This window comes from Arvicanthis niloticus, chromosome 28 (genome assembly GCF_011762505.2).
Source record: "Arvicanthis niloticus isolate mArvNil1 chromosome 28, mArvNil1.pat.X, whole genome shotgun sequence".
NCBI classification, from domain to species: domain Eukaryota; kingdom Metazoa; phylum Chordata; class Mammalia; order Rodentia; family Muridae; genus Arvicanthis; species Arvicanthis niloticus.
Window position 1 is genome coordinate 23,542,057 of NC_133436.1, and position 23,907 is coordinate 23,565,963.

Consider the following 23,907-nt stretch of genomic DNA (forward strand, 5'->3'; position numbering starts at 1 on the left):
TGTTTTGTAACTGAATTGATGAAAATCACTGACAATGGCAAATTTCAGCTCGTAGCAGCAGATACAAAGGTTTCCACTGAATTCTCAATTCACTGCCTGTACTAGCCCTCTGTGTTTGGACTGGGAGGAAAACACAAAACTGGATCAGGTGGTCTTGAACTAAATGCATACAGGAATGAAAAGAGATTTAATTAAAAACAAAAACCACATTTGTGTCAAACTTGCAAACTTGCAAAAGCCAATATGATCTATTTCCAGCACACAGGGCTTCAGTCTGGGGAAAGCTCCACCGACTTGCCTTTAATTCTTCCTCCTTGACTTTTCGTCTTGAACCTCGTAGATACAACATTACAAATACCCTCATTGCTCCCGATAACTGCTATTACCCAGGTCAGCTCTTTCTGAGCACTTCTGTACTCACCCTCACTGGTGCCCTCTGTGGACCATGAGACCATGCTGTATCACTTCCATCTCCATCTGTAGTTATTTTACTGGCTCTGTAGGTTTCCTAATCTTCTCTTTACTTGATGTCTTGCAGTCAGTCTTTGCTTGTTCCTTGTTACGCAAGGCCTGAGCTGCTACCACCTAGTTCTCAGATACCCTTCCTTCCCCATGGAGCCTTCCCTCCCCTATCCAGTGTGCTGCTCTGAAGAAGAATGGTACCCACAGCTCATGTTTGAAGGCTTAGTCCCCAGGGATGCACTATTGAAAGGATTAGGAGACATGCCCTTGTTGGAGGAGCTGTGTCACTTTTGGAGGAGGTTTGTAGCTTAGGGTGACTTTAGAGATTTCACAAGCCCAGGCCAGGCCCAGGTTTGTATTTTCTTTGTGCCACTGTCTGATATAAAGCTCTGAACTACTGCCTAGCGCTATGCCTGTCTGCTTCCAGCCATGATAATGGACTAAACTTGTGAAAATGTAAACTAGCCCTCATTTAAAGTCTTTCTTTATAAGATCTGCCTGTATCCATGACGGCTTTAACAACATACAGCACAGTCCCAAATTGACATCTTCTGTTCAGACCTCCTGCAAACCCCTCAACACTGAACCGTTTCACCCAACATTTCACTTGGAGGCTTGTAGCCTTCCTTACATGACAACCCCTGCCTCCGCCCCAATCCTACCTGTTGTTTTACTATTTACAGGCAATATGTGAGGAACAGTCACAGTTTAAAACCTAGTAAAAAGTGACAGATTTTGGGGGAAATTTTTCTTTCTCTTCTTTCTTTCTTTCCTTCCTTCCTTTCTTCCCTTCCCTTCTCCTTCCCTTTCCTTCCTTCCTTCCTTCCTTCCTTCCTTCCTTCCTTCCTTCCTTCCTTCCTTCTTTCTTTCTTTCTTTCTTTCTTTCTTTCTTTCTTTCTTTCTTTCTTTCTTTCTTTCTTTCTTTCTTCTTTTTTAGACAAGAATTTCTCTGTACAGGACAAATTGTCCTGGAACTCTCTCTGGTCTGGAACTCACCTGGCTCTGCCTCCAAGTGCTGTGATTAAAGGTGCCCAGCTTTCACACCACTGCCCAGCTGTGAAATTTTCTTATTATAGAATATTTTCATATTAGAAGAAATAAGTTACTTATGGTTCTAAATTAATAAATTTATAATGACCTTACACACCTCAATGTTGTATTTCAACTGGCAATAAGCCACTACTATACCTAGAGTCTTAATGTTCAGCTCCATGGACTGATGCCCTCACTAAACTTGTTCCTTCTCATGATAATTCTTTTATAATTTTGCAGTTTTTCTGAGGTACTAAACTTAAAAGAGGTTGGCCTTGAACTCTTGATCCTTTGGCCTTTGCCCCCTTAGTCCTGGGGTTACAGCATATGCAACCACCCATGGCATGCGACACCATTCTTAACACCTGCTCACAGCCAAGCTCCCAGTAATGCCCACTCATATCATTCCATTCTGTCGGTGTATGACAGGAACACAATCAGAACATGACTACTTAGAGTCACGCCCTCCACTACTAATTCTGGTCTGAGCAAGCAGTATCTAATATTGATTATCTAATGTCTGCTTTCCCATTCAATCCTGGTCTACTACACTGAAAACAGTTAACTATTTCAATAGACAATTCTTATCAACTATGTCTGAATTTCCCTCTTCATTTTATCCTCTATTATTCTTCCTGTTCTTATTTTTAATTCAGTCAAGTATCGCCCTTGCTACTTCCCCGTCATGGATGAGAAGAATCATCCATGAGCTTCAGAATCATTACAGCACTTGATAAGAAGAAAGCATAAGTCCCACATAATCTGCCTCCTCCCAGACTCTCTGTGATTTTCTCTCTTACCACTTCAAGGCTTGCGAAAATGCAGCCTGATTCTCAGCAAGGCCTTCCTTGAATCAACTTACTCACCAATTCTTATTTCTATCTTCAGTCTCTTAATTACAGATATCTCAAATGAGATCATCATGTTTACTGTCTTTACAAACACTGTCTGTTTCTACTCAGGAAAGTGATTCCCAGCCCTGGCTGAACTGCAATGTGTGAAAGAATCAGTGGACACATTTGGAATGCATTCCTTTTATCAAATACTGTAACAATCCTCAAGCTGGGTATTTAGAAACCACATTTAAAAATCATTGAAATATGGCAGTAAACTTTTTTTGTTAATAAATATAAATTTATTAAACTTGAATACATATTCAGACTTGGGTTTCAGTGGATAGTATTGAGAATATTCATAAAATCCCCAAGTTATAAATAGAAGTTAAAAAAGAAAAAAAAAGGCTAGTAGTCTCTTAGTGCCTATAACATAATTACTTTTGGTCCTGAAGATGTATCATACAAACAATAGGTGTTCTATATAATACCAGGAGCAATAAATTGTAGCAAGAAATAGTTGAGAAACAAGCAATAAAAATTATTATTATATACTGAAATTCTTAATAATTACTTATTCCATGTTTCTTGACAGCTTTTAGACAAGTTTTATAGTTGCATAATTTTTAAAGCTACCATAATCTCATAAAACAAAATTTTAAAGAGAAGAACAAAATTCTACTACAAAAGATAATTAAAATTTAATCCACATATTTGGATTTATCTACTCTATTATCATAACACTGGAATGTCATAATATCTTAACACATTCAAGTTAGATTTCCAAACAAAGTATTTCCAAACAAAGTAACTATTTAATAATATAGTTTCATTAAACTTATAAGAAAGTTTTAATAACAGGATATGCTATATTATATAGATATGTTATATCTAGTCAAGGTATTCCACATATCTTGTAATCATTCTAAAACTGTTTAAAATACTGTCTCCCTATCTTTTTTTTTCCCTCAGATGAAAGACAATCTCATATACAACAGACATCAAGATCAGGAATATTTACACACAACAGTACTGTGTGGCTCATAGTCCCAACATCTTGTCAGCTGAGACAGTAATGTCCTCTGCAGTCATTTCTCCATAAGGCAGAGACAGAATCTAAGAAGCATGCATTATTTAATAATCATAGTAATCATGTCTATTTAATTTCAATCTATAAAGGCTATTTTTCTGACCCCAATATAAAAAATGCTAACTGATTTATAAAATGTATATTGATTAGATCTGTTGAATGTTACTTCATGTTATATATTTTAAGTAGCATTGCCACAGACTATTTAATACTGAATAAGATCCTAGTGGTGCTGGCTTGCTTCAATACTAGGGATGCCAGGTTTCACAACCTGGTTAAAAAGGTCCTTTTGAATTTACCGTTTTTCCCGTTCAAGCTATAAACTAATCTGAGGGGAGAGACGTAACAGAATCTAATACTACAAAGAACTTTCTCTTTTCTGCCATCACTTGCTTGTTTTATTATATTTAGCTCTATGCACCAGTTGATTTGCAAAAATAGGTTAGTGTCCATTGTTATCAGACTTGCACTGAGGTTCAAGTTTTTTGTCTCTTTCTACCCCATCTATCCACCCACCCATCCAATCCATCCATCCATCCATCCATCCATCCATCCATCCATCCATCCATCCATCCAGAAACAGGGTTTCAACACAGCTTAAGGTGGCCTCCAGCTTACAATCTTCCTATCTTAACTTTTGAAGTACAGAATCATAAATGTGTGTCAGACTCAGTTGACCTTGTTCTTTATACAGACAACGGGGCCCTGCTAAGGAGGCTGCCAGGTCTCTCAATTATGGCAACACTTAATAATTTGTTAGCACAAGAAGGTCCAACCTAATGCAGTATTTTCTTGACCAGAATTATTATATAGTCATTTGTATCAGAGCACTGGTTCATGTTAGAAAAGACTAGTATTCAAAATTAAATCAGGTACTCAGGGTGTTCTGGTTTTCATTGTTATTAGACTGTCTTGAAATAGAGAAATAGGAACTAAGTTGTGTATGGTTTTGCACATTTTACATACACACTGTAAATATGTATTCAAGAAAACCTGCTATTTACATAAATCATAGTATGTATACATGTGCATGAATGTGTATAATAGAAACTAATGTATTCAGAAGCATGAATTAAAGTCCTTTAATTGTGCAATACAATACACCTGCCTCTCTCTTCTTGTGCTTAATTTTTCCCAGTGACAAACCTGTTTCCCTCTGTATTTACCCATTTGCTCAAACACAGAGTAAGCTGCTTTATAACAACCACCACAAATAAGCCTAGAAATAGTTCAATAATAAAAGTTTTGCAATAAGATTGATACATAATTTGAGATGTACAAATGTTAAGTTTATAAATTATAGCCTCGATAAAGAGATGTCAGTGTAAATCATACGCTTCTCAATATACATAATTTCCAACTACGCAAAACATTTTATAGCCCTTTCCAGATCCATTTCCCTTGCCTCCCTAAAAATGCCTTGAAAGTATTTTTCATTTTTTATTAGAATGAGCTTGTCTGTAGCTATACATTATATACAAGCAACCATGGACAGTATACCACTTGATTCTTCTTGATCAGCATTTCTACAAGATCTATCCAGATTCTAGGCTATGTAAGTAAGTTGTCAATTCTGTAGTATATTGAGTAATATCACAAATTTGTTTAATATTTATTCAGATGTAGATATCTACATTGGGTCAAGATTTTAGCTATTATGAATAAGTTTCCAAAAAGCAAGGTCTTTTTCTAGACATATGTTTTTATTTCTCTTGGAAAAGTACCAGAAAAGGAACTGCAGGGTAAAAAAGATAGGAGTATGTTTAATTTTATAAAACCTGCCAATTCTTTCCACTAAGCAGCTGTAACATCTAATATTTCCACCAAGCAAAGTCTGAAAGGTCTAGTTTTTCTTCATTCTAAACATTCCAGGGCCAGTGTTTATTTGTTTGGTTCATTTTACTGATTATTAAAGAAACTGTTTGTTTTTTTAATCAGTGACTGAGGTTTTAAAAATCTCCAACAAAAATGACACATTTTTACGGATTTCATGTAATTTGAAAATCCTATTATCAAGTGCACAGACATTTGTAACTGTACATTTTCTTTATGAAGTGACGCTTGAGCACTAAGGGATGTCTTGTGCTGCCATCACTGATCTGTTCTTTAAAGCTCTGTTTATTAACGTTACTTGGCTTTTGGTCACTTAGTATTAGCTATCGGACATGCCCTTTTCTATATTTTCACATTAGAGAGCAGCCAGTACACCTAATTGCCAAGCTGCCTCTCCTGCCCATATCTTCATTTTTCTCAAGTGAATATCAAGTGCTATCAACAGAATTCTGGTGAATAATTTTTTAATTTCTGCTTTTTTCCTCCATTTTTTTCTTTAAGCACTTGAATATTTAATTATATTATTTTCTGGTTTGTCTGTCTCTCTCCATTTTTTAAGTGAAAAATCAAGTATTTGTCAAAGTATTGTTATCCTGTGTGGAAAGTGTGGAAAATCAAATTCATTTGATTTTCAAAATGTATTTAGAAAAAATAATTACTTTTTTTGTTTCCATTACTGTTCTGACAGACATGCTTTTCTGAATAAATAATGCAATCAGAAAACTGATAACAAGTGACATTACTTGCTGTCAGCTAATACTCACTTCATCTGTGAGTTCACCAAACACTGTGATGACATCTATTAAAAGGCTGGCAGTGTAGAAGGACTTGATCATGTTTCTGGAAGAGAAAGGGTATTCTAATTTAAATTAAAAAACAAACAAACAATGAAATGTAGTCATGTACAAAAAATAACTTTTAAAAACACTGAAATTAATGTTTGAAATTAAATCTGTTCCAAGAACATAGATGAGAGTCAATTGCTAGTACTATCAGAAGTCGCTCACACACACAGTCAATCCCTAGTACTGTCAGAAGCCGCTCACACACGCAGTCAATCGCTAGTACTATCAGAAGCCGCTCACACACGGAGTCAATCCCTAGTACTATCAGAAGCCGCTCACACACGCAGTCAATCCCTAGTACTGTCAGAAGCCGCTCACACACGCAGTCAATCCCTAGTACTGTCAGAAGCCGCTCACACACACAGTCAATCCCTAGTACTATCAGAAGCCGCTCACACACACACAGTCAATCCCTAGTACTGTCAGAAGCCGCTCACACACGCAGTCAATCCCTAGTACTGTCAGAAGCCGTTCACACACACTCGAAGTAAATGCTGCAAGGTTTTATGGTGGAAGTTTTTTTTTTTTTTTTTTTCCTTTTAGGAATGTCAAGCATGGCCTGAATCTCTATCAAACCGCAATGTATTTCTACGGTTTTAAATACTATGATAATGACTAATCAGTCAGCTAACTTGGCTGATATAGTAGTCTTTCTTGTTTTTGTGTTCACTTGTTGAAGCGGTGCCTTGCCTTGCAGCCTGTTGGCCTCTAACGGTTGATGATCCTCCTATCTCAAAATAGCTATGTGCCACCACATCCAGCTAGGCTGGTATGTTTTTAAATTTTACTGCCATCAGGAAAAATTTGTTTTGACTATTTTTACTAAATGTAAAGAATGGTTAATTGGAATAAATTTACTGAGAAATAAGTTTGACATAGCTAGGTCCAAAAATTATTTTCTTTAAATAGAATGGCCCACATCTGTAACCTAAAAATCATTGTGGATTTACAATTCCACAAAATATAAACCATTACTCGGGTGGTCAGAAAGTATTCAGCTGGAAGCTGTCTGATTCTGGTCAGAAGGTAGACAAGCTTGCAAAAGCCTTTGTATTTGCCTGTGCTCACTTACTTGTGAAACCGTCCAGCCCGATCTTCATTGTCTGCGTACAAGAACATTTTCAAGGCATAATTTTCCAAATGGGCACAACCAACTATTTCTTGAGTAACAGCTTCATTATCTCCCAACTGTTTCTTAAGCTAAAATAAAATCAGACACATAGCTTATGATGTGAATTCTCAGAAGGCTCTACTTATGCACAAGTAATTCTAATAAATACTTGAAGTAAATTACATTCATTTCAATAAAAGCTGTAACAGCAAATTTTATAAAAATAGGTCTAAACCAGCCTTCTGTATTCAAACAAAAGCCTGATTCCCTCACAGAGCTGAAAATGTAGAGTTACAATTGAGGTCTAAAGATGAAAATAACCAAAAATAAAAGACAACATTGCCACGTATCCTGGTGAAGAATCAAAACCTGCTTAAGTATTACCTAGTCTCTAACAACTACCCTAAAATGGAACTAGAAACTTCTCAAGCACATAATTTAAAATTTAACTTTGACCCATTTCAGTTTGTATCAAATATAAAAAGACTAGAAGTATCACTGTGCCCTAAAATAGTGCCTTGAGAACAAGTTTAAATGTGAGCTCACACCAAACTAAAAGTATACAGTGACAAACTCAGTACCACACTAAACCAGGTACAGTCCAAGTCAGCAGAACTTCAGCTATGAAGAATTTTAGTTTGCATATCCCTCCACTGCATATACAGCAATTTGAAATATTTACAATCAAAGGAGCTTCTGTTTTTCTTGTCTAGGACCATTATATTAAAATAAATTATTTTCAGGAATATCAGATTCAGGCAACCATATTATTACAACTGCTTCTATTAGAGTCTGATTGGAGAGAGAGCTGAGGGGTTAAGAACATTTGTTGTTCTTGCAGAGGACATGGGTTCGGTTCCTAGCACCCACAGGGTGGCTTACAATAATCTGTCACTCAAGTTCCAAGGGACCTGATGCTCTTGTCTGGCCTCTGCAGGCACTATACACATGTGGAACATATACATGCATACAACCACACTCATGTGCGCAAGCACACACACAGACACATGTGATATCAAGATTGGCTACTAAGCAAGCTAATGTAAAACTCTAAAAATTAAAATATAATAATTTAAAGATCAGAAGTGATATATGTAATGTTGGAATTTAAGGTAATTTTGACTAATCTGATTCTGAAAAACAGCAAAAAAAAAAAAAAACAAAAAAAACCCAAAAAAACAAAAAAAACCCCAAAACAAAAAACCACCCAAATGCACACATAATACAATTTACTATGTTCAAGCTAAAAAAAGATTTGCAAAACCAGATTTCATTCTAAAAAATTAGTGAGAATATGCCACTTCATCTTATTCTCATCAAGCAAGAAAATTCTGATAAAACCACGACATATTTGATGACTTTACGGTATAATGCAAACAATGCATCATAGATATAAGCATTCATATGAATAAACTTACCTGACATCATTTAAACTCCTGGTGAGTCTCTATATAAATGTGACTATATGAACTACAAAAAACTGAGATCTGCTTATCCTGAATTTTTTTTTTCCCAGAGTTGAGGACCGAACCCAGAGCCTTGCGCTTGCTAGGCAAGTGCTCTACCACTGAGCTAAAGCCCCAACCCCTATCCTGAATTTCTATCTTAGTTGTTATTAGTAGTGCGAAAGAGACATGTTCTGTATAGATGTGTGTACAAATTCACTTCTACGTGTGAAAGTCATTTCCCAGCTTCCCCAGCCGCATCCTTGCTGTAGCACTCTAATTCACCTTACAACCAGGGAAGCAACACTAGGAACCAGGAGATAGTGACAGCCCGTTAGCCACAGGGGGCACTATAGCTATGCTTGCCAATTATCACTAGGCTCTAAGTTTTTACCTTGGACTGGCCCTTTCATATGAATAGTAACTTTGGAATAATAACGAAAAGCAACCAAAACCTTAACACGTTCTGGACTAACATCAATTATTTAATTTTAGTATGCATGATTGTTATTTCCTTAAGCAAAATAATGCAGGTGATCCACTTAACATATCCCTAAGTAGACAGTGTGCCCACAGCTGTCAGAGGACTCGGAGTGTGTGCATGGCTGCCTCACTGTTTTGCCTTTCTTAAGAGATAAATCAGGTGGTCTGGTTTGCTTTTCTGTTGCTGTGATAAGAACAATGACCAAAAGCAACTTGAGGAAGGAACGGTTTATTTGGCTTGCATTTCTCGGTCACAATCCATGTTTAAGGGAAGTCAGGGCAGGAATTGAAGGCAAAATTCTAGAGCAGAAACTATGAAAGAATGTTTTTAACTGGCTTGCTCTCTGATTCTCTTAGGTAAGTTTTCTTACACACCCATCTGTCTAAGGATGGTATCACCCACAGTGGGCTGAGACTCCTGGACCAATTATTAATCATGACAGTTCTTCATAGACATACCCATAGGCAAATTTGATCAAAGCAATTCAACTAAATTTCCCTCTTTTAAGTGAATTAAGTTATATCAAGTGCCAGTACAAAGTAACCATAACACCCGAGTAGCAGGGCAAAGGGTTACTAAGACTGTTAATGGTTGGCTTTGCAGTCTTTATTCAATGGCATCTAAGCAAACAACTCCACTTTCCCTCAAACGACCTGCACAGTGACCTGTAAAGTTAAACCTTGTTAGCTGCCACCAAAACCATCCAACAAGTATAGGAGGGTATGTGGCCTTGCCAGTAAGAGGAAGGGAAAGAGAATATGTAATTGGTACTTCTTTCTTCACGATTCCTTTCACTAAATAGCCCATTTTATTACAGTAAGAGCTATTAGAATTGTTCAATCAACAATCCACATGATTATGTAAAGGGAGGCAAGAAAGGCCTTACTACTTAGGAAAGGATGAGCAGAAAGCCCTCTATAATAATGTGGATGCAACAATGATTGGGCCTACTTTATACCTGAAACTCTCCTGGATATGGTGTGGGTTTTTAAGATTCCTCATTTTTCTCCAGGTATAATGTGACACAGCTAAGAGTTTCTAGGGGAAGAACAGAAAATACATGCACGAACATACAAAATGAAATGCCACATAAAACATCCAGATAGTAAGTTATTAGTGTGTAACTTACAGCTTCTAACTGATCCATTAGCTTTGATAAAAATTTACGACATTCAGGAGTTTTACTATCGATCTTCATTCCAGTTTGCATAGCATATAAACGACCTATGCAGAAAAGAAAAATATGTTGGTTTTAAATTTCTATACTTTAAAAAAATCATCCATCAGTTATTTAACTAGGTTCATGGTTAAGAAATTGACGACACCCATTCGTGAGGATAACTTCCATTGGTTAGGATATACGCAGATGACACACAGACCTGGAGCTGGGGAACAGCTTCGATTTTTGGCAAAATGTCTAAATCATGAGTCCACAGCTTTCTGAGAAATTTTAGCTGCTTGATAATTTGGTATTTTCCTTTTTCCATTACCTCTAGCTCATCATCCTTGTATCTAGGCTTTGACAGTTGCTGCTCTTGAGGTAAGCAGTACTGACTGGACACAGGAGTTGTGCTTACTGCAGGGCTTGTTTTTCTTTGCCCCTGGGGCTCAAGAGCCTTTGCATCATATCCTGAGTAGAAAAAACACCTAGAAATTCTGCTAAGCGTACAAGCTAAGGGAACACCACTCTTGTTCCCAGCAAATGGTTTGTGAACTTGGTCTTCATAACTTAGCAGCTGTGCATGTCCTCTCCTACATGTCCTTTCCAGAACACACAGCAAGACTGGGAACACGGGTCTTGTCTCGTTTGCCTGTTGAAACACACCAACAACACTGCTTTCTTGGGTCTAGGCTTTACCTTTGGTTCAGCTTCCTGGATTTTTTTTTAAAGCACCAGCGTATGAGATAGGAAGCAGTTGAACTTTAATAAATATTTAAGTGACTGAATGTTTAAAATATATTTTGCCTAGTAAAAAATTCAGAATTTGTATAAATTTAAAATAAAGGTTAGATTTCTTAAGGATTTTATTTATAAAAACCACAAAATCCTACCTAAAAATGCAAGACAGGCATCATGTTAACACATCTTTACAAGTAAGGCCTTCTTTTTCCATCATGTTAAAAACAAATAAAAAACTTAGTAGGCCCTACAGTGTCAAAAGGATATGTAATTTAACTGGTGAGTCAAAGCATTAAAAGACAAGACATGACAAGACAAAACAAAATAAAATAAAATACAATCCCACATAAAGTGTGCTTGCCAAATTAGTGGAGCTGACAGACAACTTGAGCTAGGGTGGTGCCAACAGAGGCTTGAGCTGAAGTTTATAGGGAGAGCTGGTTCAGTCATTTCAATGTACTTTTTCCCTTTAAATAAATAAACCCCTTTAAAAACTAATAAAAGCATTTGAGATAAGGCTAAAACTGAAGCCCTCTCTAACAAACATCCCAGTTTCAACAGTTTCCAGTGTGGAGAACTAGAAATGTTTATTTGGTGACTTTACAGGATCAACATACACATAAAGTCTGTATTTCCTCCTCCTACACACTCAGCATGTCCCAGAGACAGCAGGGCCACTGTTTCACAGCACACATGGCTTCTAGCAAATACATACTGGGGCAATTCTAAAAGTCGACTGTTATAATTAATTTTGTGTTACAGTACTTCCCATGCACATATTTACAAGTTCCTTGGGTTAGAGAAAAGAGAGAGAGAGAGAGAGAGAGAGACAGAGAGAGATAGAGAGAGAGACAGAGAGAGAGAGGTAACATTCCCTAGTGCCATTTGCACTGACAGATACTTGAAGGTGTGCTTTAAAACAAAGTACCACTATCTAGTTATTTCTATGATATATGCAAGTACCCGTATTTCTTAAACTCACACAAGCTGATACTGAACAAAATCCTGTCAATCTAGGGATTGTTTCTTGTTGCATTTCCTGATGACTAAACTGACATTACATATTTCCTAGATATCTTGGTATTCTACTTTATGAATCAGGACTTCTTCCAATATTAAAATCTCTACCAAACATGTTTTCTTTGTAATAAATAGTTTGAAGAACTATTGTTTTTGGCCTTCTTTGGGAGGTGGGGAGGAAGAGGTAGAGATTAAAACTGGGTTATCATGTTAGGTGAACATAATACCATCATCCTTACTTGAGATTAGATAGCCAGAAATGTTCTCACCCAAAGACACAATACACTCTTGTCTCCCAAACCCCCAAATTAGTCCTATTTTTTAGTAACTTGTCCAGGGCGTTATCTGGGAAGACTACCTTAGTTAGTCTTCAGCCACTCTGACCTCTTTAGAGTATGGTTGAATACTATCTCCTTGTTAAACCACTTTTATTTCTTTTTAGTTGGTCAAACTTGGGTCTATTTTAGTTAGTTCTTTTGTACTTAAACTTGAATTCTGACCACTTTTTTTTGATGAGCTGCCCATGTCCTCTTATAGGGTTTGGTGAGATTTCTTCTTACAAGTCTATTACAGAAGCTCTTCAGATAGAAATATGTTAGCTATAAATACTTTGGGCACTCTTTAAAAAAAAAATCACTTACGTTTATGACACTTCTCCAAATGAACCTAAGTTTAGGAACTTCTTTTATCTGCACATTTACAATTGAGGTAGATGACTTTACTGGTTTTCTTATGGTTTAATTTTCCAAATTTAACTCTATCTTATATTCTACCTTTAAGTGACTCATAGTGGAAAGTCATTTAATACATTATCTTTTCTTTTTTAGTGATCTGTGAATCTTTAATATATTTTACTTTGTATACTTTCTGCCTGTTTGAGTTTGTTGAAATCTTGGATGAATGCCTTTGTAAACATTACATGATGATGTCCGTAAATGCATTAGCCGTTTTGTCTCCTAAAATTAATCCATGTTTTACAGTATTTTTAAAGTTACTTAAAAGACATTAAGTGTCTTTATGCTTATTTTTAAGAGTAAGGCTTCCACAAGGAAGGAATAAGTTCAATGCCAGTGCCCAGGCCAGACTGCTTACATCTCTCCCAACAGTCAGCATCCTCAGCTACACTAAAGTGGAAGCCTCGGTATGCACGCAAGCCTGGGTCAGCAAGACAGCTGAGATGAACTGTGGAAAGATCTAATGACATTTTAATCTCGGTTTTCTAAAATAATTACTTTCATATATTCATTTAAAGTAAATACAACAATATGTAGTCAATAAATTATAGACAATATTAATGAAGATTGGGGTTCAATACATATTTTTAGTCCTTCAGGGTAGATGAAAAATTTGACAAGCCTCCTCTTCACATACTGCTTCAGACTTAGCATCTACCGAGTGTTTCCTCGGTCCCCATGCTTTGTCCTAACTGAAACCTGCTATCACTTCAGGGCATCAGGACTGTAGTCCTCAGGTAACCATTATTCTTTAAATCCCTCCCCCCCCCCCCCAAAGATTGCCTATCTGGGATTTACAAATTCTGCTGTTATCTAATTTTAATCTCTCCCCAGTGTCTTCCCAACTCTCTCAGGCTGCTTGTGACCTCTCCCACCCAATATTATCATGTCTGCAATGACTTGTGGATCTCAGGGTCTTTCCTTGTCCATCCAGCATACTCCTGATACTTTCCTGGTTACATGGATCCTACTGTAGCAGAGACTTCTGGGTGCCTTCTCCTATGCCTGCTTCCAAGCTTTTTGCAGACATGTATACACTTTGAAATGAGCATTAAATTTTGCAATGCTCAAAACAAAAGTATGGCATTGTATAAGAGCCAAACCTAACTTTGCAGAACTGGAAACTGCTGGAGTATACTTTCATAAAGTCTCCTTCCAGCCATAAATGGCAGGGCAAGATCTAACTTTCTCACTTGTTCCTTGCCATCTAGAACATTACCACTTTGTAACTCAACTCTAATGTTCATATCAGACTATATGCAACTTTTGCAACGTGCTAGTTGCTAGCTCTGAAACTACACTTAGCTTGGGGCCTAGCAACTTCACAGAGATTCACTGACAATGTATACTGCTAACAACTCTTTCTTTTAAATGGGGAGTAGATCCTTATTTAATTTGGTTATTAGTTTGAATGTTCTGTAATAAGCAAGCCAATCTAATTTAAATGTAAAGTGGCATGCTTACTGACCTCTAAACTGCTACATGTTCTGCCTGCACACTCATTCCACAACTCAATTACCATCTCCTGCTGATATACACAGGGGAAGGAAGTCTGTCAAACACAGCTCTATGAATGCAATACTCTGTCTTCTAACATTTAACTATTTGCACCACTCCACGCTTCCAGTTCTTGAGCATCTTTCCACTTTTAAACTATATTCTGTCTTCCTTCATCTATCTCTGTAACCATATTTAATATTACAATGCATTTTTCTTTTAGCTTTTTTAGATAAGAGTCTTGCTATGTATGTCAGGCCAGCCTGGGACTCCCTCAATATGTAGCATCCTTAACGTGGTAGGACTAATAGTTTGTTTTTATAAATAAATATTATTTGATGATGAGTAATGAGGTATGTTTACAAAAGGATTGAGTACTTTCCATTCCAACTTTAATTTAATGTGAGGCAGTCAGGAGATAAATATCCACTAATCATGAAAGTATGCATTATTCAAGGTTCCACAGACGCTGAACAGAAATATTCTAACAGATCTTGCTTATCCAAGAGAAATGTAAAAATACCTAACATAAGTATAAAATTTTAATATATATGTATGTATGTATACACACACACACACACAAGAGTGAAGAATAAGGTTTTATTATGTTAAAAGAATATGGCTTTGAAATACTAGGATATATATTGACATTAAAAAACAAAATTTATTTTTTATTTATTGAAAAATAATTAAAAATACTATACTATTTTCAGTATGTACCTGCTATATGCTCAGTATTATCATTTGTGCAGCAACGACTGAGTCAAACACTGAATTATATGTACTATTTTTATAGCAGGTATAATTTTACTACTTCCCAAAGTAAAACTGCAGTAACAATCTCTTCCCCTGCCAATATACACAGTTTGACCACAAATCAAATCAAAACAATGAGAAGAAAGGCAGAAAAAATGAATATCTACTATAGAGTATACATTCACCCCTCATCAAACAAGGATTTTGCAGCTCCTGTCATGACACAACTACTTTCGACGTATCAATTAATATATCTAGGTTTTAAATATGTACAAAAGCATGCTCACACCTTAGATTACGGATAGCAGCGTTGTGCTGATGCACAGCAGGCAGGACATGACAACTGATTACTCAGATGACACCATATGCCACACTGGGTGGAGCAGGTCTGTACTCTAAGACACTTTTATGGCTGAGGCAAGAGAACTGCTAGGTTCAAAGTGGGCCTGTAAAACTGAGTGATTTCAAGGCCAACCTAGGCCTTAGAAAGATATACGAACAAAATACCTAAAATACATTTCCTAACAGCAGAAACAACAATCCATGGTATCTAGAGAAAAGACACAAGCACGGAACACCCAAGATCAGCCCAGAATTGTGCATGAGGCACATTCTAAACTCAGAGAAACGACCACAGTTCCAAGCAAGGACAGTATGTCTTCTGGTTGAACTGGGAAAACAGAGTTCACTCTTAGGAGCCTCCCTTATCCCAGGACTCTGTTTCTTCCTGGAGATGCACTCTACCTCCCCAACCCTGTCAGTTGCAGATCTCCATTCATTCTCATGGCCATCTGGCCATCCCTCCTGTCCCTCCCCACACCTGAACCTGAAACCCCCATTTCCCCCCATTCCCCTCACCATCAATTCCCTCTCAATTGCTTTCCTCTACCTGTCTCGAGAAAGGAGTGGGGGATGGGAGGAGGACTGTGGGAGGGGGTGACCAGGAGGGGGGCAGCAAGCACTATATAAAGTGAATAAGTAAAATAAATAATTAATTAAATTAAAAACAAGAACGACAACAATAAAGAAAGAGTTCAGTTAAAGGCCAGAGTAATGACCTGGAGGAACCTATACAAAAAGAAGTCCATTGATCTGCACAGTTAAACACAGTTGAAGTTGGCCAAACACTACTACAGGTCTGAGCACGGGAAAACTCCACAGGGCCAAAGAATGCACAAAAGCTACATGTCTACCTCTTCCTAAGCATACACACAGTGCTACAATACATTTATATTCCAACTAGACTGTGGAGAGTCCTGGATATTTACCCAGGATATTCAGGAGACTCCGAAACCATACTTTAGTAGTGGGGCAAACCTGTCCTTAACCTGTCTTTTATCCATCCTCTTCAAAGGCTACTGTACTCATGTTCCCTACAGAGCTAGAAACATCAATAGTGACAACACTGGGAAACAAACAAAAGAACAAAACACAGAAGGCCAAGGAACCACAAATACCTTGAATATTGGCCAGATTAAATCTCTTCAAAGTGTTGTATGTCAAAGCAAGAATTACTAACCATACAGGTGTGAGAATATGACAAAGCAATAGGCCAACATAAATGAAGGAAATATCAGATGATAATCAAATACTAGGAAACTAATATTAAAGCATTTAAAGGAAAGCTAGTAAAGAGAAGAAACAGAAATACACATAAAGGGACTCAAATGTAATACCTAGAAAAAAAATTGTCCAAAGTGAAAAATTTACTTGATAGGATTAACAGTACAGTATAAACACAATAGCAAAAGAGAGGGAGAGGGAGGGAAGGAGGGAGGGAGGGAGGGAGGGAGGGAGGGAGGGAGGGAGGGAGAGAGAGAGAGAGAGAGAGAGAGAGAGAAAGTGAGTTTGTTAGTAAGCCTTAGAAATAGCATCAGAAACCACCCAAAATAAAACTGGGAGAACCAATCTTAAGAAAAGAATAAAGACCTAAAAACCAGCCTCTGTTGGTTCAGGGAAGTGTCAAGTGTCTAGCTTACATGTGACTAGATTTCAAATGAAGGGATCCAGCCAGAAAGGTGTCCAAAAGGAAGTGAAGGGAAAAACAAACTGTCAAGTCCAGTACACTGCAAGTGCATCTGTCAAAAAGAAAGGCTGAGGTGAAAGCTTACTTCCTGCAGTAGAGGCTGAAATAATCTCAGCATCAAATGAAGTAGGAAATGACAGAGTTCTGGGAGAGAAATGGAATGCCATCATTCAAAAAGGAAGGGGACTGGTAAAAATGGTACTTATGTGATCAAACACAGGAAAAAATACCTTCTCACTTTATAAAACAGAATGGTTTAAAAAATGTAAAAAATATAAAAAAGTAAAATAAAAATACAGGGTACATAACATATGTATGAACACAATACCAATTATAGGCAAAAGGTAGAAAAAAATCAGTAAATACTTTATGTGTAAAGTTATATAGTGTATGATGGCAGACTGTAATACCTTAATACAAATTTTATAATGGTTATTAACAAATAAGAAATACTTATTAATTATAATATAAATATTATTTGAAGAATGACAGGATTCTTAAAAACAAATGCTTGAGAGAACTGAAGAGCTGTCTTAGTAGTTAGGAGCACTCTAGTTGTTCTTGCAGAAGATCTGGGCTCTATTTTCAGCACCTACATGGAGGAGCACAAAACTGTATTTTCAGTTCTAAGTGATTCGATGCCTTCTTCTGGCCTTTGCAGGCACTGCATGCATATACTACACAGACAAACAGGCAGATAAAAATACTCATTTATACACACATACCCTTGCCCCCCCATCACACCAAAGAGTACCCCAATTATCTGTCAAAGAGGAAGAAAAACAAAACCCAGAAAACACAAATACAACACTCTTGCGATCAGTGTTATATTTGTGTTTTCTAGTTTCTGCAAGAGTATTTGAATTCAAGCACATTAGTAATTTGTAAAACAAATGATTTACTCCAATTAAAATGGCGAAGGATATTGTAGGAGGAGCTAAGGTGGGAGGAGTAAGGAGAGGAAGAAAGAGGAGGAGTAAGGAGAGGAAGAAAGAGGAGGAGCTAGGAGAGAAGGATGAGAGAGGGGCAGATGTTCAAGTGTCTTTCGCAGCCAAAGGCAGTTGGTGTATCTAGGTTGGGTATTGGGTTACACCTCTGACTCAGTGGGCATCTTGTTATTGATCATTACCAAATATATAAGCCTTTGGATAATCTAAGCATTAGAGTCTCATTTGTACCGAGCCCACGTGGTTGGCGGGATGGTCTGGGCAATGACCAGCTTTGCAGAGACAGTGTGGATGATTGGCAGAGCCAACTCCCATGCTGGCGTCTTGTGGGTGGTAGGGCTGGTGTTTCTGGCTGGCTGTTTCTAGCTGTGGGGCACATGTGGCCTCTGGCCACGGAACATGGTGGCTGAGCTGGGCAGAGCCACCGCAGTTTATTAGTTGGCTTGACCAGAGGCCATTATATAACACTCCAGAATATATGTTCTTCAAGACTCCAGTGATCTGGAATAATAGTAACTTAAAGATAACTAACATTAAGTGAGTATTTAAGAATCATGTACTTAGTTCTATACCCCATTTTTTGATCAGGTTGTTTGGTTTTTTTGGTGGTTAGCTTCTTGAGTTCTTTATATATTTTGGAAATTAGCTCTCTATCATATGTGGGGTTAATGAAGACTTTTTCCCCAGTTTATAGGTTGCTGATTTGTTTTATTGGCTATCTCTTTTGCCTTAGAGAAGCTTTCCAGTTTCATGAGGTCCTATTTATCAATTTTTGATCTCAGAGCATGAGCCATTGGAGTTCTGTTTAGGAAGTTTCCCCCTGTGCCAATGAGTTCAAGGCTCTTTCCCACTTTCTCTTCTATTAGATTCAGTGTATCTGGTTTTATGTTGAGGTCCTTGATCCACTTGGACCTGAGCTTTGTGCAAGGTGACAAATACGGGTCTATTTTCATTTTTCTACATATCAGCAGCCAGTTAAGCCAGCACCACTTGTGGAAGACGCTTTCTTTTTTTCCATTGTACGTTTGCCTTCTTTGTCAAAGATCAAGTGCTTGTAAGTGTGTGGTTTTATTTCTGGGTCTTCAATTCTACTCCACTGATCAACCTGTCTGTCTCTGTACCAATATCATGCAGTTTTTAATCACTACTGCTCTGTAGTAAAGCTTTTGACCCTGAGATTCCACCTTACACCAATTAGAATAAGTAAGATCAAAACCTCAGGGGACAGCACATATTGTCGAGAAAGAGGAACACTCCTCCATTGCTGGTGGGATTTCAAACTGGTACAACTACTCTGGAAATCAATCCAGAGGTTCCTCAGAAAACTGGAAATAGATGATCTACCTAAAAACCCAGCAATACAACTCTTGGGAATATACTCAAAAGATGCCCCACCATGCCACAGGGGTACATGTTCCACTATGTTCATAGTGGCCTTGTTTGTGATATCCAGAAGCTGGAAACAACCCAGATGTCCCACAACAAAAGAATGGATACAGAAAATGTGGTTCATTTACACAATGGAATACTACTCAGCTATTAAGAATGAGGACAGCCTGAGTTTTGCAGTGGATATTAGCCAAAACAAAAAAGTGCCAAACATTCAAGATACAGCCCACAGAACTCAAAAAAGTCAACAAGCTGAAGGCCCAAGTGAGGATTCCCTCAGTCCCACTTGGAAGGGAGAAGAAAGCAACCACAAGGGGGAAGGGAAGGATATGGGAGAGAAACAGTATGAAAACATGATCTGGTATTGGGTGGGGGGAAAGAACTGAAATCTTTGAGGACCAGCAGAAAGAATGGAAACATACAACCTCGGGAGGTAGGAGGTTGGGGGGGGGGGACCAGAATGTACCAGAGACCCATGAGAGACTCTCAGGACTCAAAGAGAGGAACCTTAGATGAAATGCCCTACATTGGGGAGAGGGAACCTATAGAGCCCACCTCCAACAGTGACAGATAGGGTTGCCATCCCACAGTCAAAACTCTGACCCATAATTGTTACTGTTGGAAAGAACTGCAGAGATGTAAATGAAGAGGAGACTGAGGAAAGGAAGGTCCAGTGACAGGCCCAAAGTGGGATTCAGCTCAAGGGGAGGTCCCAAGACCTAACACTATTACTGAGGCTATGTATGGAATGCTCACAAAAACGGACCTATCATGACTGCTTCCCGAAAGACCCAACAAGCAGCTGAATCAGATACAGATATTTGCACCCAAACAATGGACAGAAGCTGTTGTGGTTGAATTAGGGGAAAGCTGGAAGAAGGTGAGGAAGAGGGTGACCCTGTAGGAGGAGCAGCAGTCTCAATTAACCTGGACTCCCAAGATCTCTCAGACACTGGACCACCAACCAGGCAGCATACACGAGCTGATATGAGGTGCCCAACACATACACAGCAGTGGACTGCCGGGTTTGGCTTCAGTCAGAGAAGATGCACCTAACTCTCAAGAGACTGGAGACCCCAGAGAGTTTACAGGTCTAGTGGGGTAGGGGGATGGGGAGTGGGGACATCCTTGTGGAGACATGGGGGCAGGGAGGAGGTATGGGATGTGGAACAGTTAGATGGTGGACCGGGAGGGAAATAAAATCTGGAGTTTAAATAAATAAATAAATAAATAAAATCATGTACTTATATAATCATTTAAAAGTGTTAAGTAACATCAAAGTAGTTCACCACAAAAATATTGTGAAGCTGATGTTACTTTCGGCCCATGATAACTAATAAAGTACACACTTCCTGCCATCTGATTCTTCATATGTCAGAGACAGATGGACTCTTAAACAAATAGTGCTAGGAAACTGGATAGTCAGGTGTAAAAGTGTCAATCTCTATCTTTATGGCTCTGAAACTCAACTAAAAATGGATGCAAGTCCCTAATCAAGGCCTTGAAATCATAGGGGAAACACTTCACATTAGAGGCACAGGCAAAGACTTTAAGAACAGGATTCAAAACAGCTTAGGGAATAATACCAAGAATTGATCAGTGTTAATTATATAAGATTTCACGGCAAAGTAATTACCAAAGAGGAGACAATCTGCAGAACACAAGAAAATCTTTGCTATCTAAATATCTGGGAAATTAATATTCAGGATATATAGAACTTTAAAAAAAATCTAAGAAATAAGTCAACAAATGCGTGTTGTTCAAAACAACTCAAGAGTCAATCCACAAATAAAAAAACTTCATTATTGTCAGTCATTGTGGAAATGTAAGTCAAAATTATACTGAGGTTTCTTCACCTTATCCTGATCAAAATGACTAAGACGACAACCAATGCTGGTAAGTGTGGGGGTCACATTCATGCATTAGGAATGGGAATATAAAAAAGTTCAACCATCATAAAGATCAGGATGGAGCTGCAACATCTCTGCTTCCTGAGGAGGCTTTTTTTTAGAACTGCGTGGCTCCTGGGCTCCTGGGCTCTTATGTCTCAGGATTCCCTTCTATTGGGACACTGTCCCACTTCAGAGCTGTGTGGTTTCTGGGTTATTTCATCACAGGATAACCTTTTCTTTAGACATAGTTAAGCATTTTTCGCTCAAAAGAACTGAAGTCTAAGGATGTTGTCAGTTGGCACATGAAGTTACAGAAGATAGGTGTGAATTTGCACACAATTTTACATTTTAATCACTCCAAACAAATAGTATGTGTAATGATTTTAAGTAGAAAGATAGTGAGATTCTTTATTTTTTTGTATTAAAAAGTTACTAAAAACAAACAAACAAACAAACAAAAACAACAACAAAAAACCCCAAGCATTATTTTTGAACAATGTTTCTCAAAGGTGGCAAAACAGTACTGTCTATTGCTTCTAGAGGGAACAGGAAAAACATGGGGGTACACTGTAAGTTATGGGCACATGAATACCAAAAGGCAGTGTTGGGTGTTTACCTTCAATGTCTGCCACAGTTTTTGTTTGCTCTTCTGTTTTGTTTTGAGGCAAGGTCTCTTAATTGAACCTAGAGCCTGCTGATTAGATGGACTGGCTGCCTAATCAGTTCCTGAGATTCGCCTGTCCCTGCATTGCAAGTGCTGGGATTACAGAGGAGTGAACTTGTCTTGCTTGGCTTATATGTGGGTACTAGCAATCAAAGTTGAGTGGTCATGCTTGCATGTAAGCACTTCACAACTGAGCCACTTTCCCAGTAAATGCAGTGTGGGGGAATTGTTGCCACTTATAATGACTTTCTTTCTATTTTTTTTTTTTTTAAAGATTTATTTAAAGTATATGAGTACACTGTCACTCTCTTCAGATACACCAAAAGATGGCATCAGATCGCATTGCAGATAGTTGTGAGCCACCATGTGGTTGCTGGGAATTGAACTCAGGACCTCTGGAAGAGCAGTCAGTTCTCTTAACCACTGAGCCATCTCTCCAGCCACTACAATGACTTTCTAAAAAGTGCTGGGCGATCCTGTCAACAGAGAATTGCTCTTCCATGATGTCCAGCCCTCTTTCCAAAAGGAAACCATAATAAATTGAGTCTCAATAAACAAACGCACCCCTCCCAAACTTAATGAGCCCCAGGATAGAAAAACAAAAGTAATCATAACAGCCAAATGAAGTGGAATTTAGCAAGCATGCCCAGTGAAGCCTACTATAGACGGTCCACTGCTGTTCAAAAAGGATGCAGGTTTTCACCTCTGAGCAGCCAAACGTAACTATTATGAAAAGCAGGCAGTACCAGCTGGCTTGAATTTTCTGAGACGGCAAAGAAAGAAATGAAAGCTGAGGGGCTGCACAGGCTCCAGGCCTGCAATCTCAGCTTTTTTCTGAAGAGCTTTATTTAAACAAAGAGAGTATTCGAATGACTAAAATGACTCCAGTATAGGGCAAAATATGGGTGCCCTTATACTTGCACAAATAAAAGTAATGCAATTATAATGCATGGAGCAGGGATTGGTCATCCAAAATATTAACTGTTAACCTTTCACTGTCACATACAGTTGGCCTATAATAATAAAAATTTTCAAAAAAGTCTATGGTGCCAATTTATTATTTAAGTTTGGAAACCACAAAGATAACAAGATTCTTCCCTTATCTAACTTAAAAATCCATTGTTTTCTGTGTGATTAAGAACAAATTAATGATAGTTTATCAATCTTTAATGTTAATTTCCATATACTTTATCATCATTAGCAAAAAAACCCAACATTATTGGTATTTAAGTTACACTTTTCTGCTTTTATGTTATATAATATCTGACTGAAACAGTTGCATGTATCTACAACTTCCTTAGGAATTACTTAATTTTTCTGTGATCACAAAGACAAATGGACTCTCAAGAAACTGTTCTCAAGGTCGCTGAAGGTTTATGGTTTTACAATGCCACCCTCTAGAGGAATCTTTAAAAAGCCAAACTGGAAAGTTCATATTTTTGGTTACAGTGAACGTACTGAGAGATCTTTCTGGATTTGGCCTATATCCTCAAATCTGGTGGTGTCAAAATTGTTATAATACAATTTTGTCAGTGAGGACTCAAATATTTTCTGGTTTTCTTAAAGAAAGGGTGGGGGGAGCATAGACATAAAAGACCCTTGATACTTTTTGATTAATATTTGAAGCTCCTCACTACCTATGCCTTTTAATAGTTTTGATTTTAGGTTTTAATAGCTTTATTTATTTTTACAACATGAAATATGTCAACTTAGAGAAAGGAGACAAAGCAATCAAAAGCAAAAATTCCATACATATACAAACATTCTATTGCTTATAAATGTATATGAGATTCTTTGTCCTGCATTTTCATATAACTTGTCCTCTTATAAAATGCACTTTGCCATTTTCGACAATAATTTCTACCAGCAATGCCACTTACACCATTTTCATAACTTATTTATATATTTGTGATATAGTTAACACACACACACAATTTGTGCTTTGAA

At 37.7% G+C, this 23,907-nt stretch overlaps 1 protein-coding gene across 3 annotated transcripts in view; it reads right to left on the reverse strand.

Annotated features, from left to right (window-relative positions):
* Vta1 (vesicle trafficking 1) overlaps window positions 1-23,907 on the reverse strand; it is a 56,591-nt gene that overhangs the window by 25,854 nt on the left and 6,830 nt on the right. For 2 of the 3 annotated variants that reach the window (XM_076926915.1, XM_076926916.1), the window contains exons 2-4: window positions 10,265-10,359; window positions 7,168-7,295; window positions 6,015-6,090 (exon numbers count right to left, since the gene is read on the reverse strand). In XM_076926915.1, the coding sequence (XP_076783030.1) occupies window positions 6,015-6,090; window positions 7,168-7,295; window positions 10,265-10,359 (299 nt within the window). The remainder of the gene's footprint in view (window positions 1-6,014; window positions 6,091-7,167; window positions 7,296-10,264; window positions 10,360-23,907) is intronic. The other variant, XM_076926917.1, reaches the window with a different exon arrangement.